General features: G+C 32.5%; 3 protein-coding genes across 7 annotated transcripts; all 3 read left to right on the top strand.

The window, feature by feature from the left end:
* Positions 1–577: 577 nt before the first annotated feature.
* On the top strand, positions 578–1,549 carry LOC149736947 (UPF0690 protein C1orf52 homolog). The gene has a single exon (XM_089876873.1). It carries the CDS (start codon positions 651–653, stop codon positions 1,353–1,355), a length of 705 nt encoding a protein of 234 aa, XP_089732999.1. The 5' UTR covers positions 578–650; the 3' UTR covers positions 1,356–1,549.
* Positions 1,529–9,508, top strand: LOC149736948 (drebrin-like protein B). 5 transcript variants are annotated; one of them, XM_089876857.1, is made up of 13 exons: positions 1,529–1,663; positions 1,776–1,831; positions 2,498–2,610; positions 3,080–3,154; positions 3,575–3,709; positions 5,349–5,426; positions 5,817–5,908; positions 6,144–6,264; positions 6,575–6,747; positions 6,994–7,388; positions 7,717–7,749; positions 8,406–8,483; positions 8,834–9,508. In XM_089876857.1, exons 1-13 carry the CDS (start codon positions 1,581–1,583, stop codon positions 8,968–8,970), a joined length of 1,569 nt encoding a protein of 522 aa, XP_089732983.1. In that variant the 5' UTR covers positions 1,529–1,580; the 3' UTR covers positions 8,971–9,508. The 5 variants fall into 5 exon arrangements, with proteins under 5 accessions (XP_089732983.1, XP_089732984.1, XP_089732985.1 ...); XM_089876858.1 differs by having other exon boundaries at positions 3,575–3,706; XM_089876859.1 differs by lacking the exon at positions 7,717–7,749.
* Positions 9,509–10,699: 1,191 nt separating this feature from the next.
* LOC149736949 (importin subunit alpha-4-like) lies at positions 10,700–18,445 on the top strand. Its single transcript, XM_089876856.1, has 14 exons — positions 10,700–10,899; positions 12,067–12,198; positions 12,594–12,729; positions 13,204–13,332; positions 13,690–13,776; positions 14,200–14,296; positions 14,790–14,907; positions 15,304–15,435; positions 15,700–15,828; positions 16,110–16,214; positions 16,666–16,806; positions 17,276–17,366; positions 17,663–17,754; positions 17,985–18,445. The coding sequence occupies exons 1-14, from the start codon at positions 10,807–10,809 to the stop codon at positions 18,075–18,077; spliced, it is 1,575 nt and encodes a 524-aa protein (XP_089732982.1). The 5' UTR covers positions 10,700–10,806; the 3' UTR covers positions 18,078–18,445.
* Positions 18,446–18,673: the final 228 nt, after the last annotated feature.

Below are 18,673 nucleotides of genomic sequence, written 5' to 3' on the forward strand. Positions count from 1 at the left end.
AATTCAAGTCGTAGGGTAAAAATAATTCAAGTCGTAGCGTAAAAATAATTTAAGTCGTAACATAAAATTAATTCAAGTCGTAGCGTAAAAATAATTCAAGTTGTAACGTAAAATTAATTCAAGTCGTAGGGTAAAATTATTTTTTTGTGAGATTAAGATCCAAAAATAATACAACTTGTGATATAAAAATAATGCAACTTAATGCATAAAAGCCTTTTTTCTTGTTGTATTTTGACCAGGTTGGGCCCCCATAGGTAAGTGTCAAACAGAGTTTTAAACGGCAGAAACTGCTCTAGTGAGTAGTGAGTCAATAATTTATTTAGTAAACAAAAAACTGAAAGTGGGTATATTCCTAGCTTAGGTTTGGCGTATAAAATTAAGGTGCTAGTGAGGAATCCTCCCCCCCCCCCTTGCCTATAAAGTTGGCCAAGGAAATCAGCGTTTAAACTCTTAGCATTTATGTTTTATAACTATATATGTGTATGTGTATAATAATGTCTGGTGTCAGAAGATAACTATGTAGTATATAAATTAAGGTTACAGTTATGTTTTTAAACATTTCTCAAATAAATTCATATCAATAAATCAATATATGCAAAATGTTCTAGTTGATATTGATAGGATATTTGCATATAGACGGGTAGTTTATAATGACTGAAAGTCCAGCTACTGAAGGCACCTTATCTTTCTTCCAAGTGGCAAGTGATGAAGAATTATCAGACTCTGATTGTTCGGAAAATGAAGAAGCTGTCAAGTTCGAAGAGGTTGGTCCAGAAAAACAAGGATCATCTGTTCTTCCCTCCCCTTTATGTGTCTTGGCAGATGCAAAAACTCCAGAATTTGTCACAAGTCATTTGTCATCAGATTTGAAGTGGGACAAAATGGTTAAAAAAGCTCCATATATTGCTCCTAAGGAATTTAAACCATGGGAAAATGATCTACCTGCGTTTGAGTCAAAATCAAATGTTAAAGACTCTAAACCGGACATAGCTCTTGTGAAACAAATACCTTCGAGTATGGCTCGACCTGTTGAGGTTAAACCCACCCCTGTTGAACCAAAGAAAAAGGAGATTGTTGACCATGCTATTTCGTGGTCCAAAATGTATAAAGATGATGTTGAAGACAGAAGAGCGTATAAACGTCCTCGGGGAGAAGATGAAGACGAAGAGTTAAGAGGATTTTGTCACACAGACTTGGATGCGAAAAAGGTTGCTTTCCACAGTAAAAACAACCAATCTACAACTCACCGCGATAAGGAAAAGCGGAAAAGAAATTTAGGACAAGCGAATAGAGAAAAAATGTTTGTTGAAGATGAAAAAAGAGTTTTAAGACAAGAATTTGCAGAAAATTTTTAAACTTGCATTAATAACTGTCAATATTTTTTCCATTTAGTACTTTTAGCCTTTTCTTTATTTGAAAAGGATTTTATTTTAAATTGTCTGCCAACTAATCAAAAAACTAGGCGTTTGCCGTTTATGATATAGTTTTGTTAAACTTTTAAACAAAATGATCATATTTTATAGAATACCTTTCCATTGCACAGGAAGAAGAGTGTTTTGTACAATATATATATTATAAATATGAGTGTAAATTTTTTTAAACATAACGCCAAGCTAGTTGAGGCCTACAAAGATGTTTTAAATGACAACACAGACACTGATTGGTAAGTTAGGTTTTTATTTACCAGGTTTGCAGTTCTTTTTATTGCTCTAGTTTAATTACCTCGTACACCTAACACCTCAATTCATTATGATGTAATAATTGATTTGTTTCAGGGCTTTGTTCACATACGAAGGAAATCAAAATGATTTGAAAGTCCAAGGCACCGGAGGTAATTATGATGTAATAATTTGGCATTCGATGATTGTGATATCATACCTTGGCATTGTAAATGTAATCCAGAAATCTATCATCCAAACTTAATAATTGGACCTATGGCATAATATATATTTAGTATGGCTGCTATACTATAGCGTATTGAGAAGGTTATAGTATTTGAATAATCAATATATGTGTCACAGTGTCAATGCATAGAAGTATATTCCTTATGAGTCACCTATTAAACAAGGAACTGAAAGTAGTCTCGTACAAACACCACACAATCCACCATCAGTATGCTATATAGCCTGAGGATATTATCATTCAACATATTGATATTATCTATTATAATAACATTGCCATTGTTTACTTGCAATGGTAATTGGAATCTCCTGAACCTGCTTGATTTATAACACAAGTAGGAGCCACTGCATGCGTGTTAGGTGTTATTACAACTTTTTGCCAATTTTTTTGCTGCTGTTTTATGCAGGTGTCATTGTTAAACTAACGGCAAAATATGGTGGGCCACTCCTTAAGGTTTACGGCTGAAAGATGAGTTCACTTATAAATTATAACAGTCCTGTTGTCATAGTGTACGTTGAGTTTTATAATATGTTACCATAATACCATATCTATAGTATATGTGGAACAGGCCATTATTATCTTCATATTCAAACAGATGAAGGCTTGGAGGAATTAGAATCTGAATTCAACAGTGGAAAGATAATGTATGCGTTTGTGAGGGTGAAAGATCCAAATACAAAATTGATTAAGTTTATCCTCATTGTGTGGGTGAGTGACTGATCTGTTTTGTGTTCAATCCTACTCTACACAGAATAGCCAAGATAACCTGCTACAATAGTTTTATTTTAAGTTTGTTGGTGTCCTCTTACACAACACATAAAGGATCACCCTTAGTATTATGTTACCATTTACCAACCATACTTTCTGCACCAATGTAACAGATATACATTGATACATAGGCATCAGTTTATATATCTCATTTCGAGTCGTATTCACAATAACTATTGAGTTGCTCCTTTTCATTTAAAAGTATGTTTCCAGTTTTCACCTTCTACAAGCAATTCAAGCTACCAGTTTTCATGTCTTTCATAAATTTATGCATAAAACCAGCAACTTTTTTAATGAAATTGTTTAATATATTTTGCAAATAAAAATATTTCCTTAATACTTACAGTGATTACAATAATTTAGTATTAAAATAATTAAATTAATTTTAATTATTTTATTTAATTTATAGCAAGGCGAAGGTGTACCTGCTACCAGGAAAGGAGCGTGCGCCAACCACGTTAAAGATGTTAATCGTTTCTTTAAGGTAGGACAATTCATTTACTATTTTTTGCCCTTATGTATGTAACAGCTGCATATGTCATAATTAGAGTAGTCTTTCAGTGGGCATTCTAAGAAGGCCTATTCTGTTTAACTTTTTAGGATACATCATCAAATGTACGTCATGATTGTAACTTTAAAACGACTGTACTGTTTTCTGTTATTAGCTATGTTATAATAAATATTAAAAAAACATTCCAGCCAATCTCCTTAATCAATAAGGTTTCCTAGTGTGAGTATAACTCTATTTTAACCGTTTCCTTAAAATTTTACTAAAAATTTAAAATGAAATATACATTAACATGGGTAAGGTCCTAAGGCGTGACATGCCATAGGTCTTGAAATTTAGGCCAGAGTTGGCTAGTTACCCAAGATAACATTATTAAGATGTATAATACCCTCACAGGGAAGTCACATGACCTTATATTGTCGTAACGATGATGAAGGGTCAGCCGATGAAATCATGAAACAAGTCACTAAAACTACATCAAACTTTACCTTTGTTGCTCCAAAAGAAGATTCCAACATACCTGCCCCAGTGGTAAGTCAGATGCATACACATATTACCCCCCCCCCCCCCCCTTCCGAAAAAAAAACAGCTACAGGATAAATGTTAATGCATAGTATGAGTTGTGTTTAATTTTATTTTGCGGATTCTGTTTTCAAAACGTTAGGTGGATTAGAATTGAGATTAATAAGTTTAACTTTAACACATAAGGTTCAAATATTGTATGTTTAACTGTAGTCTGTACTGTATTTTATGTTTGGTTTTAAGCTAGTTGTTTACCTACATATATTTGCCATGTAAAACAGATATACTTCCCCAATGCCAATATGTGCTATGGTGTTACGTATTAAACCATACACTGTATAAGTCCAACTCCTTTTAAGCAAATTGAACCAAGCCTAAGACTATACTAAAGTTAAATGTCTTTCAGTAAATATTTATTTACTAAAACTGAAGTTATAAATTAGGGTTGTATATGTAGAATAGGTTGTTTAACTATAGTTTGTAATACATTTATTTTAATAAACAGTCACAAATATTTAAACTTATTCCTAACAATTTATATGGTTAAAAAATCTTCTGTTTTATAGAGTTAGTATGAAGCATGATATATTGATATGGTAGATATATTGTTATTGCATGGTTGTTTTATTATTTAAGTGATTTCATAATGATTTAAACCTTACTGCTATCAGTGTCAAATGGGTTTAAAACAATTAAACAAATTATCAATTTACTATTGATTTACTTTGGTTTGAAACATTTTTGGAACTTGAACTCCAATTTTAATTGTTGTTAAATTAATAAGTACTTGTATGTATTCATGAAGAAATATTTTATTCGTTCTGATCTTTATTTATGGCCACTTATGTCTGAATAAGTAAATGCTGTACACAACAACTAGACTATATGAATGTACAGTGTGTTGTATTATGGCAGGGGCACATTCCGCACATATATATATAGAATTATTGTATTTTCAGAATTAAATAATATAGTGTTTGTAATTTTTTATCGGGTCATCTAATATAAAGGAAGTAGTATATTTTAGACGAAATATATATATATTATATATATATATACTTTTATTGCCAAACGACACATAGTGTAGCAAATGTTACTATCTTAGTATGTCTGCTATGTAAACAATGTGCGAATGTGGTGTTTGTCTGCTGTTATTCATGAGGTATTCCCCTGTTACTCCTTCAATCACCAAATTAGGGCGTTAGATCATATGATTAATATTTACTTGAAAGTATCTGCTACAGTTTCTCAGTATCTGCTTCTGAACACTTTTGCCTGTAGTTTTAACTGTATACATTCAACTGACAAAGATTTCATATTCAACTTTAATTTATTTGTTGATGTTATATTACGTTCCATAGCCATTTGATTCTTACACATGATTACTTGATGTTTTAATCTCCACATTTAAGTTGAATTACTTATTTAAATTTCAGTTTTAATTCTTCTTTGAATAAATTTTCAAAAGAATCTTCTCAAATTAATGACAATAGACTGGTTTAATTACAAAAACTGTATTCCATAAAGTTTTTTTTCCAACATGAAGTATATTTATTTTCCTATTCTTATTGTTTATTAAACTTTGTTGCATTTTCTTTTCCTAACAACCATTTTTATTTGCTACTAACACAAATGGTGAAACATCCAGAGTTCTGTTTATAAACGAATCAATCCCGAAAAAGAAATTCTCGCTTCAAGAGATGATAAGTTTTGGGTTCGAATGCAGGTAAACTTGATTCAGCATCTTTCAGTTTATTTTTGTTGTCATGAAACCAAGGAAAAGACTAAAATTATATGAGTCATGGGTCAACCATCAACAGTGTCAATGTATATGATAACATGAATAATAGACCCTGGGTTTAAAATATTTTCACATGTTGATTATAAGTGTTGCATGTTGATTATATTATAAGTTTATTATTTATATATTTTGACCAATTTTTTTTACAATATTCCACATGCATGCTGCATACTATGTTTACATATGTCTGCTCCTGCTGCTGTGAACAGTGAACACGCATACTTATATGTGTTACACCATTATCAAATGCTTGCAATAGTAAACAGAGGAAACAGCATAATTATGATGAGTCACAACGTGTTTTTGCTGAGTCAGGCTGAAGAGGACGCACGAAAACAAGAAGAAAAGAAAAGATTAATCGAATTACGGAAAAAGGAAGCCGTGGAAATTAAGGAGCGAGAACAAAAGTGAGTTTCATTTTAATACGTAAAAAAATTAACCGTCATCGCCAAGGACACAAATGCTTATGTGGTGGCAGTGATGTGTATCAAACCCGTATCCTTAAGTCTGGGCAACTGGTTCATGGAGTGATAGATAACATTGAAAGGAAATGTAAAAAGCTCTAAAAAATTTTATTAAATTATTATCGAATGGAAGAATACTGAAAAATCCTAAGGGTATGTAAACAATTCTTTAACACAGATCAGAGGAGGCGAGAAACCGATTGGTGAAGCAAAGAGAACAAGAAATAAGTGAGAAAATGAAAGCTCAAAAGATTGCTGATGACTTAGAAGATGTTCGACAGAAGGAGAAAAAGGCATGGGTGAGTGTAAAATGCTTATCACCAAGCTAAGAGTGGCATCTTATACATCACAGGACATGCTATGTGAAATGCTTTACTTTAGAAGTTTTCTTTATCTTGTTAAACTTTTGTAACAAAGGTGGGTAGGGGGCTTGTACAGATTGTTTACTTACTGACATAGCTCATGCTTAATGTCAAATCATTACAAAAGTGACAACTATCATCTTATATAGCAACAAATGTTTGGAGTGCGACAGTTTATCTTTAAATATATAAATATATATATAACAACGTGATGTTGCAAAATATTTGTAACAACGTGATGTTGCAGGAACAACAAGAGAAAGAACAAGAGGAGTCTCTTCGTGAGCAGCGACAGATGAGAAGGACACAATCTATCGAACACGCTCAGGAAGCAGAAGTTCTCACCACAAAAAGAGGAAACAATCCTCGAGCGATGTGGGAGCAAAGGGAGAAGGAAGCAAACGCCCCTCCTCCTGTTAGGTTTGTGATGTCATAATTAAAACAATGCTTAATTTGTGATGAAGACAGTAGATTTTAAACAATGGACTTATTTGAAAGTTAGCCTTAGGAAAATATGAGGTTTAGTTTTTTAAGGGTCTAGCAATGCCTTTTTAGTTATTAAGACTACCGCAGCCTATAATATAACATAAAATAAATATAGGCCATAAAAAGCTGTGATAACTTTCTTAACTTAAAATTTTCAAAGAAACACTATAATCAAACCAGGAAGTACAGTTCAAGTGGTTCTCGTACTTCAAGCATCAGCGAACAACCCGAGCCAGCAACCAATTACGTACCACCACCAAAACCAGCGCACCAGGAACCAGAACCAGTTCATTACGAACCAGAACCTGAACCTGAACCATATGAAACAGGGCCCCAACCAACTACTTATGAACCAGAACCAGCTTACCAGTCTGCTGAACCAGTTAAGGATCAAATGTACAGTGAACCACCAGCAGAACCAAGCATGCCTGAACCATCCTATCAACCAGACAACCAATATGAAACAGACCAGCAACAATATGACAACCAGCAACAATATGACAACCAGCAACATTATGACAACCAACAACAATATGAAGAACAACAACCGTATGAGGATCAACATGTAGACGCAGGTAATGGGCCGATTATGGTTTAGCATGGATGCATATAACAATAAAATTAAAATAATTTTAGGAGCATAATTTATTTCATGGTTTTGATTATTTTATAACTGTATGATTTTACACTTACTTTGAAAAGTGAATATCCTTATTTTTGGTTTATTTTTATATATCCGTATTACCACTAAAACTTTTTTCCATTATAAATAAAAATAAAAATAATGAGATCATGAAATATTTTATACTCGTTACCCTAAACAGCTTTATTAGTTTGTATTAATTCGGTGCGCCATTACTGTTTTTTTATTAATTGACCAAATATTTAACAAAACTACTTCAGGATATTACAATGGGAATGACTACAACTATGAAGGTATACTTACAATGTAGTGTATGATGCATGGCTTTAAATAACCACTAACAACTTCAACCATGCAGTACTATAGATAGATTAGATTGATTAGATATTTTGGTATCTCCTGGTAAATGATAGTTTGTTTACCAAACTGTATGAGTGTATGTGATTAGTATTTTATAACTTCACCAGTAAAGAGAATTGATTTGGATTAGTATACTTGTCACGTATTTAATATTGTTGTTTATAGGTATATATGTGTTTTAGATGTATGATTTAGAAAGAGTTAATCATATCATAGACAATGATATTAGCTTCATTGTATGCTGTAGCTTTAGCCATGTGCACTCAATGAAATTTAAGACATGTCAAATATGCATTTGTTGTAGGTTTTTACACTAAATTAAACATGATTTTTTAAGGACACTACACTATGTACCAATTTATTTGTAGTTTTAGTATTAGCTTCACAAAATCATATCATTTACACAAGTTTTACTTTATTGTTTGATGCACTTTATGTTGTCACGGCATTTCTAGCAACTCGATATTTTAACGAAAGTTGAAATGTGTAATACTAACTGTAGTGTGCACATTGCTACATAAGGACATTGGCATACTACTACTATAATCACTATAGAGTAAGGATTTCTAATTATATACAACAACTGCAGGTCATTATTCAGAAGTATCGGGCCAATACCAAGAAAGTGCGCAGTGTTCCGCTGAAGCCATGTATGATTATCAAGCTGGTAGGTCACTTGTATGGCTTAAAGATGAGATTAATTATAATCACCCACAGAGTCACATATGCAGAAATGTATATGCGATCACAAGGTTTATGAAACAAAACACTCAGGTTATATTGACTGACATTACTTCTGCCTAACACTGATAAATAAGTTTCATTACTTAATACCTAATTTCTTCCTATTAATGATGTTGGTCATTCAGTTTCGTCTTTTTCTAAAGGAAACCTACATTTCTGCCTAAATATCATAGTGCAAAAAATACCAGTGAAGCACCAAATATTTCTTAATTTCACATACGGGAGTATGGTTATCTCGTCTTTAAGAATTATTTAGCATTGTTTCGTCACCAGCCGATGACACTGAGATTTCATTTGATCCTGGTGATGTTATCACTGACATCGAGCAGATTGATGAAGGATGGTGGAGAGGAACTGCTCCAAATGGGAGTAACGGTCTCTTCCCTGCAAACTATGTCACTCTTCTTTAAAAAGGCAACTTTTTAAATAATTAAACAAAAAAACTAAAGGCAATTTTCGAAGCATTCAATGCAAAGTGCATTCTTTTTTTGGCAACTACTGTAGTTTGATTAAAATCAAATTGTTCTTTAATTAATTTTTTAATTATCCACTGAATCAAATCAAGAAAGGAGGATGTTATTGTTTACCCTGTGTATTTAACTAAGCACTTTATAAAAGTTTCATTTACAAAATGCAAGCTAACTGCATCGAGGTGTAAATTTTGAATGTAAATTCAGAGTCAATTCTGATGTTTCACAGTGTGGCTTATTACCGGCTGAAAGTTTCATTGTATATTTGTACTTTATTTGAATAATGCAAAATCATGCAGCTTTGTATACAGTTTTACAATTTCCATTGGCTAATTTGAGTTGATTAAAAACTGCCAATTTGTACATAATGTGATTATATATCATATGAAGATCTGCACTTTATCCAAACCATATATGGAGTGTATCATTGTGTTTTATGTTTTTCAGTATGTCAATACATATATCGTATTAGATACAAGTTTTATTTTAAAGTTTCATAAGCAAACCCGAGATTGGCGACGGCGTCAAATTTATTAGCGGCTACATGTCACTAATGCAGCTGTCTTTAGTGTCTTGCTGCTTTCCTAACAGCCTTTTTCTTGAGAAAAAATGGCACTAGACGTAAGTGCGATTATTAGTCGCCAAAAATGAAGCAAGCAACATTTAAAAAGTTATTTTATTTTTGAAAAGTTACTTGTAAATTATATCAGTATTAAGTAGGTCATCAGATTTGATTGAATTAGTTTTTAAATAAACTAGTGTCAAGTAGACGCCACAGTACGTGACGTATTGTTCAGACGCCACAAACTGTGCACATGATCAGAAAAAGCGGTTTTCTGTGCGAGGTTTAGTTTCATAAAGTAAAGATAGATTTGCGGAAGTTATACGTATTTAAATGATCAAAATATAAAAAGCTGTAATTTATATTAGTGTGGTATCTTCGACTTTCGTTTTTAAGCTATTATGACTGTTGGCTAGAGGTCAAACAAGTATAACCGCAATCCTGCCGAATTTTGTTATACTCGTCAACAGAACTTCTAAATTGACCCAGTAATGTATTTATCAATGGATTATAAATGGCAGGAATGGATTTTAGCATAAACTTCCCCTAAATATTTCCCGCTAATTGAATTCTTAGTTTTGTGTTTCGTTAATTTAAAAACGTATTAATATAATGTATAACCTAAAACCTACCATTAGTAAACGCAGTATAGGTTTATAAATCAGAGTATCACAACTGCATGTACGATTTTATTGTTTTCATAATAAATGTTAGTATTTGTTTAACATATGCTGATTAATTTAACCGTGTTAAAAATTCTAGTAAAATTGAATAACGATATAATACGAACGCTATGCTTCTAAATGTGTTTCTTTTGCTCGCTTTCATTAAAGTTTAACAATTTCCATAACTGTATATATATCTGTAAAATATTTATATTTACCTCTAGTTCCATTCAATTGTTATTGAATGTAAAATCACAAATAAACAGTCAATTTACCATTTGGTGTATAACGCTATACATTAGAATAAATTACGTCATGCAACAAAGATTATGCATTCAGGAATATCTATCCTGTATGCAAGATTTTGTTGGCACTTAACAGTATTCTGCAAATTCGCATCTAGATACGCCTTATACAGTGTTAATGTTCCCAATAAAAATTAATCACTCTTTATTTCTCACCAGTTATTGTATTAATTTTGTAAGTTTGCGAATAATTTCGCCAATAATCAACATTTTGCGCTACTTCTGTGCTTCGCAAAACATCTAAATGAACACGCCAAATGAAGAATCGTTGATTATGGAAAACAAACCAGATAATCATCGGTTTAAAAACTGGAAACACAAAGGAAGAGACACAGAGGTGAATTCATTTATTAGAAATCTAGGAAGCAATCTTATTGTGCAATAATTCCAGGTTCTTTAATAGGGTACCACAATTTGGAAAAAATTGATTTTGGGTTCACGCTATTTTTTTGCAGATTTGTGTTTTTAAACGTGTTTTTGCGGAAATTTTAATGAAGGATTTTTTGGAACAATATTCATTATTAGGCCTGTGCAAAGATTTCATTCCAAATCTTGCTAAAATACATGTATTTTGATGGAAATCAGGAGACAATGTCCAACAGTTACTGATCAGTATGGCCTGTGTAAAATGAAAACTATTCATAAAAATTGTTAGCCTAAGTTTAGATAAGTATATAGGATTTAAATTTGGTTTTGTTATATCGCACACAAGAGTCTTTCTATTTAATTATTTTAAAAACCATTTATTAGATTGCCATACGCTCATACAGATGTAAGCATAATTAAACTATTTAAAATTTCCATTACAAAGGCATGTTACAAAGCCTAAAATGTGATCAAAAGTAGTAAATACTGTTGATAGCTTGCAGTTTCTTTGTAAAATTGCTTGTTTTGCCACGACAGATAACAAAATGAACATGCACTCTAAAGCTCCCTGGGAAAATCAATATTTTATTATTTATTTTCCAATATTTCCCTTGTGTGTGGTTTGGCTGATGTTAATAGCTAGATAGAATAAATGCATTCAGAGGATTTTTCTTTGTTTTTATGAATGACATGATAAAATGAGTATTATCACTATTTTATACAACATGAAACATGATATGATTGTGATCATATTTACTACCAAATGTTATCATGCTATTTCTCATCATACTGAATGCAAAAATATGTTAAGCTATAGAGATCTGTGTTTCTCTAATATATAGACTAGATTAGAATAGTGTTGAAACACAATAGAAAATAACCTGTTTAATAATTTGACACTTGAGCATGTTTTATTTTTAGTCCTAACATAAATTTATCTTAACATGTTTGTGTGTTAAAGCTTCCAGGTTAATAATAAATCTCTATTTATTGTTGGTTATATTCTGTCAGGCTATACAGGTTTCTTACCTATAGCCTCTTGGTAAAAAACTTGAGGTCAATAGTAATGAACCTAATGGTGCTTGGGTGTATATATTTATCACTACAGAAAGTTCATGCATATGTTTTAATATTACAGTCCATGAGAAGACAACGTAATGACATGTCAGTAGAACTACGCAAACAGAAGAGAGGCGATCATCTTTTGAAACGAAGAAATGTCCCAATCGTTGAGGACAGTCTTGATGAATCTGATTCCGAAACCAAACCGGTATGTTTATTTATATATATATATATTTTATCATAGAAGTGTAATTTAAATATCCAGTCGCGCAACCAGTAAAATTTAGTAGATAGCGACCATCCTTTTTGTAAAAAATTAAATAAACAAGGACAGAGATTGAACCTAAAGTTTTTATGCTGTGCCACTGTACTGTAGATATCATGTTGTGACCGGCCAACCAGGCAAATACCATCTATCTAATAAACTTTTATTGTAGAGTAATAAAAAACCTTGGTTGCTCTGGAATATTTTAGACTAACCGGTTTGGAGACCGCAAATTGGTGGTTTAATAGTTCAACAGCATAATATATAGAAAATTGTCCTGCAGAATGCCAAATCCTGAAACTTTAAAACATTAGATTTATAAAAACATGTTATTACAGACATCTTTAAAATTGGACGAAATTGTGGAAAATGCGAAAAGTACCGATGAAGCAGTCCAGTTAAATGCTGTGCAGCAAGCAAGAAAACTTTTATCCAGTGACCGTAACCCCCCTATCGATGATTTAATAAGATCAGGTCGGTTTGAAGTTTGTTCTTTGATTCTGTCTGTTATAGAAACAGCTGCTATTCTGTTTTGTGGTGATAGATATTCCACTTATGTGTTCATCACGAGTTTTAGTTATGTTTATGGTTGTGGCACAACTAATTAAAAACTCACAATTTACACAAAACATGCTAAAAGTTTCTTGGATTATTGTTAATCTTAGTAATGATTTCTCATTTAAGACTTTTTCGAAAGCACCCCAGTGTGTCATGACAATCAGTATACCAAATACTGGTCTACATTTTGGTTCCTATACCTTGTATGTTGTGCTTTACATAAAACTTGTTGTTTCCAACCTTAGATAATATAATATAAATGATTCTTTTTATTGGAAATGTAAGAAAAATTATATATATATGTATGTATATATATACTTATGTTCTTCATAAAATTGTTGAGAAACCTTTATTTGTGACCATAACAATCATGTTTGTGACTTCAAACAGGAATTCTCCCAATCCTTGTAAGTTGTTTGGAACGAGCAGAATATGCGTCGCTTCAATTTGAAGCAGCATGGGCGCTCACTAACATTGCATCTGGCACATCTCAACAAACACAAGCTGTAGTAGACGCAGGTAATTTAATTCTATACTTCCTGTTTAAGGGATAGGAAAAAATTCCCAGTGAATGGTGTATTTTAAACTCAACCGTGCAAATTAATAAATTGATAACATTTTATGGTTTAAAATCCGATGTTTTATCTTAAGCGATAGTTGAGTATCCACATTAAGTTGTGTATTGAATACCCCACACATGCATTGGTAAATTGAAAAACATATTTGGTTCACAAGGTAACAGCAACAGGTTACAACAAAGGCTCCACATGCTACAGTAGTTATGAATGCTAATTTTATTGGTATTTTTACTCAACATCAATTATTAAATGGGTTTCAAATGATGTTCCATAGTTTAACATCTTATATTTGTTGTAGGAGCTGTTCCACTTTTCTTAAAGCTTCTGCATTCTGAACATCAAAATGTGTGTGAACAAGCTGTGTGGGCTCTTGGTAACATCATAGGTAAGTGCTCACAAAGTACTTAGTTCACTTAGTTATTTAAACATGATAAAGTTAAGTCTTATAAGCCTCTCGCAAATTTGAATTACATGCCTGGCAGTAACAGCATATATTATATATTATATATGAAAAAGTTTTTAGAATTTTGTTACTGGAAAAACTGAATTCTTAGCTCCCGTCAATGTAAATATGTATCAGCGCCATGGCTCAGTGGATAGGCACTTGCATTATTAGCATAGGGTACTGGGTTCTATTGCAATACTGATATAAACAGGCATATGTGTCGTATGAAAGACTTTTAGCGGATATTGCTTCAAACCAGTGGTCACTAATGGGTTGTAGAACCCTGAGTGACCCCAGGAATAGAATGAAGTAGAATCTATGATTATTATGTCCTTGAATAAAGTATTAACCACCAATATTCAGGTGATGGACCAGCACTTCGAGATTACGTAATCAGCCTTGGAGTTGTCCAACCTTTATTGATGTTCATCAACCCAGAAATTCCCATCAGCTTTTTAAGGTTAATATAATAATGTTTGTGTTTTTATTATTTACTTCAAGGTTTAGACTTGATGCTTACAAATTATTCTAAAACTTGTACTAGCTTTATTGTATTATTCAGAGATTTTCAGCTCACTTGAGACTTGGCATATCGATCCATTACCTCATAAACAACAACCTTAACTGTTTAATAATGATTTATTCTGTATGGGTAAGGTCTTTACTGAAGCAGATCTTAAGTTCTTTATACTGGTTCATTAACCAATTATCCAACACTATAGAGATACAGTTCAGACTCACGTTACAGTTTATAGAAACCATGTATTATATATTTTTATGGTGGTTATTTAATAAACTGCTTTCTAATCTTTCAAAAGGGGGTTTTGGGCAAATCTACTTTAAATCCCAGGTGTTAGACGAGGACCTCACTCACATATGTAATATAACTATTAACTTTTCAGTTATCATACCACTATACTTTGCAGCCCCATATATAATGTTAAATTTTCCAGGAATGTAACTTGGGTTGTTGTTAACTTGTGCCGAAACAAAGATCCTCCACCACCAGTTGAAACAATCCAATCTCTTCTTCCTGCTTTGTGTGAATTAATCCACCATCCTGATACAAACGTAAGCGTTTCTATATGCTGGCAAGCACAGGCTATTTAAATGTTGTTTCTTGAGTTAAAACAACTAACTGAGCAAACCAAACAATTTAACATATTGCAACATATTTTTTCTATCTTTACTTTTTTTTAATGTTTGTATGTATAGACACCTGGACCGTAATTTCTACAGTACATGAAGTTTCCTAATGACTCCTTCACAAAATATTTCACACACTACTTATATGCAAAGTTAATAATGTTTTATTGTTTGACCTATGAACATAATGTCAACCTAATAGTTAAACAACATGTCAGCACACGAAACCATGTTAAACAAATAAAGTTGCTACCTATTCATTATTTCAAGCCACCATTCATAAAGTCATAGGGAAATCCTGTTTAAAATTTGTTTTTATAGATCTTGGTGGACACTGTGTGGGCTTTGTCATACTTAACGGATGGTGGAAACGAACTTATTCAAATGGTTATCGATTCAGGGGTTGTCCCTTATCTGGTACCCCTTCTTACACACGCAGAGGTTAAAGTTCAGGTTAGTGCAAATACTGGCTTGTCAGTTTTGTTTGGTTTTATCACTCTTCTGGGTAGATGTGCAACAAAACAAATTTATTGCATAACATGACAGTGGGAATGACATACGGTGTATAGATATTTGTGAATAGAAAAACTCTATTAGGATAAAACAAATGGCATATATCACATTATGTTTATTTCCTATAGGTAGAAATTGTAAGGGTGTAGAATGCTTGGAGCCCCTTTATGATACTGAAATATTTTTTACCTTTAATGTTCACAGACTGCAGCAGTGCGTGCCGTTGGAAACATCGTTACTGGAACAGATGAACAAACACAGGAAGTTCTTAATTGCGGAGTTTTGAAACATTTTCCAGCTCTATTGTCGCACCACAAAGAAAAAATAAATAAGGTAATATTACCTTGAATACGTGGTTATATCTTATATGTAAGACCCCACAGAGAGATAAAAACTTTTCAGTGGTAGTGGTAAATGGTACTACACTAATCATTTACTATTTTAAATTAAAATTTCACGAATCATTCATTTACGCAATAATCCTGATTCATTTTCCTGGAACTATTTTATAACTGTTTGCATAAATATACTTGTATTTGTTTAACCTACATTGAACATTGTAACTCGCATACACTTATATTTGTACTAAACATACAAGTGTTTTATGTTCCCAGGAAGCTGTATGGTTCTTATCAAACATAACCGCTGGCAACCAGTCACAAGTACAAGCTGTTATTGATGCAGGATTAATACCACAGATTATTGCCCATCTAAGCAAAGTAAGATAACTATGAATTAGGATTTATAATTTACCTGTTAAGCAGGGCGAAGACAAATGCTGCCTGTGAACTTTTAACATGCCAGATGTTAGCGGAAATTAATGTATTAACACATTTTATATATAATCTGCTGCATGCATATGTATGGTTATGCAGAATTTTGCCCATTGTACTCAAAATACCTTTCTGGTAACTGTTAATGAACTGGTTACTGTGTAAGTCTTGAATCAGACTTTGCCTAAAATCCAACACATCATTTGATCATTATTACTTTGTACCGTTGTTAATGTAAAAGTGTTAACCAATCACCAAGTTACTATAAAAAGCATTTTTGTTAATTGTATTTTGGCTCTTCTTCTTCTTCCCGCTTTTTAGTGAGTGTCATTTCACCCTGATAAAGTATAAATATGCTTGGCAGCAACAACATGTATTTTAATATCTTTGTGTTTAGAGCGATTTCCAGACACAAAAAGAAGCAGCATGGGCGATTTCGAATCTAACAATATCTGGAAATAAAGAACAAGTCGTGTATGTGTGTGAACAAGGGGTAATTCCCCCATTCTGCAACCTTCTGGTTGCAAAGGATAATCAGGTTTGTTATTTCTTGTTATTTGGAGAAATATGTCGAACATATGTTGTGCGTAACCAGTGGCGCAGCCAGAAAAAAAATAAGGGTGGGGTTTTAATCAATTTTTTTTTTTAATTTAAAAAAAAATTGTTTTTTGTTTTAAAACGCCCCCGAACCCCCTCTCACGACCCCCGAACCCCCCCCCTGGCTGGGCCACTGTGGGTAACTGTGTATCTCAAACAGTGTGCACAATTGGTGCATATATATTGGACACTAAACTTAAAATATACTCTAAATACCTAAAATTAGGTAAAAATTAGCAATATACCGCTATACTGTGCACCCAAGGGAAGAGCTAGGTGCGTTTGGGTAATGTGGCATTCAATCCCTATGCTGGGCCTTAAACATTTCTTGCTAAAAAAACAATTAACGTTATGTTTTTGTTACATGGTGACATCCTATTGCATCATAAAGTAAATATCTTGTGTTTTAGGTGGTGCAAGTTGTATTGGATGGCATCAACAACATTCTAAAGATGGCTGGAGATAATGATACTATTGCTACAGTGATTGAAGAATGTGGGGGTAAGATAGTTAATAGTCATAATATTTCATAACATCTTGGCTAACCGGTATTTGCCGTCTTAAAAATTTTTGACTTACAAAACAGTTATTAAATAGTTATAAAATAGATTGGTGAGCAGCCAAATCTGGCCTAAATACTAGGTTTTTGGCAAAATTATCTATGTAGAACTTGTAAACATTTATTTTACTAGGCTCGTTATGTTTAGGATATATTAAATAAGATATCTGTAAAAATTTGTTAAACCAATTCAAGGTTGTTATGTTAATGAGCTTTAATCATTTTTCATATTAAACAGGATTGGACAAGATTGAAATGCTACAGAATCATGTGAATGAAGACATCTACAAGCTTGCATATGAGATAATTGATCAGTTCTTTTCTGGAGATGTGAGTATTAGCTCTGTAAGGTTGTCACATACAATTGCTCTTGGTTTAAAGGCTCGAGTGTTATAGTCAGGGCTTGATTTCTTTCTGAAACCAAAGCAATTAAACTGTGTTTAAAAATTTAATTCAGATAACAAACAAAAAAAGGATAATTTTTTCTTTCAAAATTCAATTTTGATTTTAATTTATGTTCATGACAAAAGTTACATAATTTCAAATTTTATTTTCTTTAGCCTGACGGAGAACTTGCCCCAGATGAAAATAACATCGGTTTCCAATTTGACCCTTCAGTATCTTTACCCATTGATGGACAGTTCAAATTCTAAACTTGGTGAAATCCCCCAATGTGAGAATGAATGGATGATGTATGCCTGTGATGGCCGATAGAGGTTCGGCGTAAATATTTTAAGGTTTTAAAAACGTGTGAATGCGTTGTATGCTGCACTTGGGATCAGAATTATGAATGAAAATGTAAATCTCTCTCCTGAGCTTTTCTTGTATATAGCTTCCAACACATCTTTCAGTGTTTCCCAACAATTTCTGGTTTTACACTCAATTCTGGCAACACTTCGAACGTCGTTGTGATTTTAATGAAGAAAATCTTGGCAAATCAGTTAACAATAGTTTCTAGCATGATCGAACTTATTTAATATTTGAAATGTTCTAATAAACATGGGTCTGCGTACATTAGAAATTATGATTTTCTTCTGGTTCGGTTATATGTGTATGCGGTCAGTCGGTCACTAATGTTGAGATATTACGGTCATAAGCGAAGTAGCTGCTTTAATTACCCAGGTTTGGAGAATAAATCTAGTTTTAAGGAACATATATTTAAATTATTGAGGTACATCTAGTTACACAGAAACATTCAGTTGTATTTTGAAAGAAAATTTTTAAACAGAAACATTACAAATTACCATTA

The sequence above is a fragment of the Ciona robusta genome, chromosome 4 (genome assembly GCF_009617815.1).
Source record: "Ciona robusta chromosome 4, ASM961781v2".
In the NCBI taxonomy this organism is placed as follows: domain Eukaryota; kingdom Metazoa; phylum Chordata; class Ascidiacea; order Phlebobranchia; family Cionidae; genus Ciona; species Ciona robusta.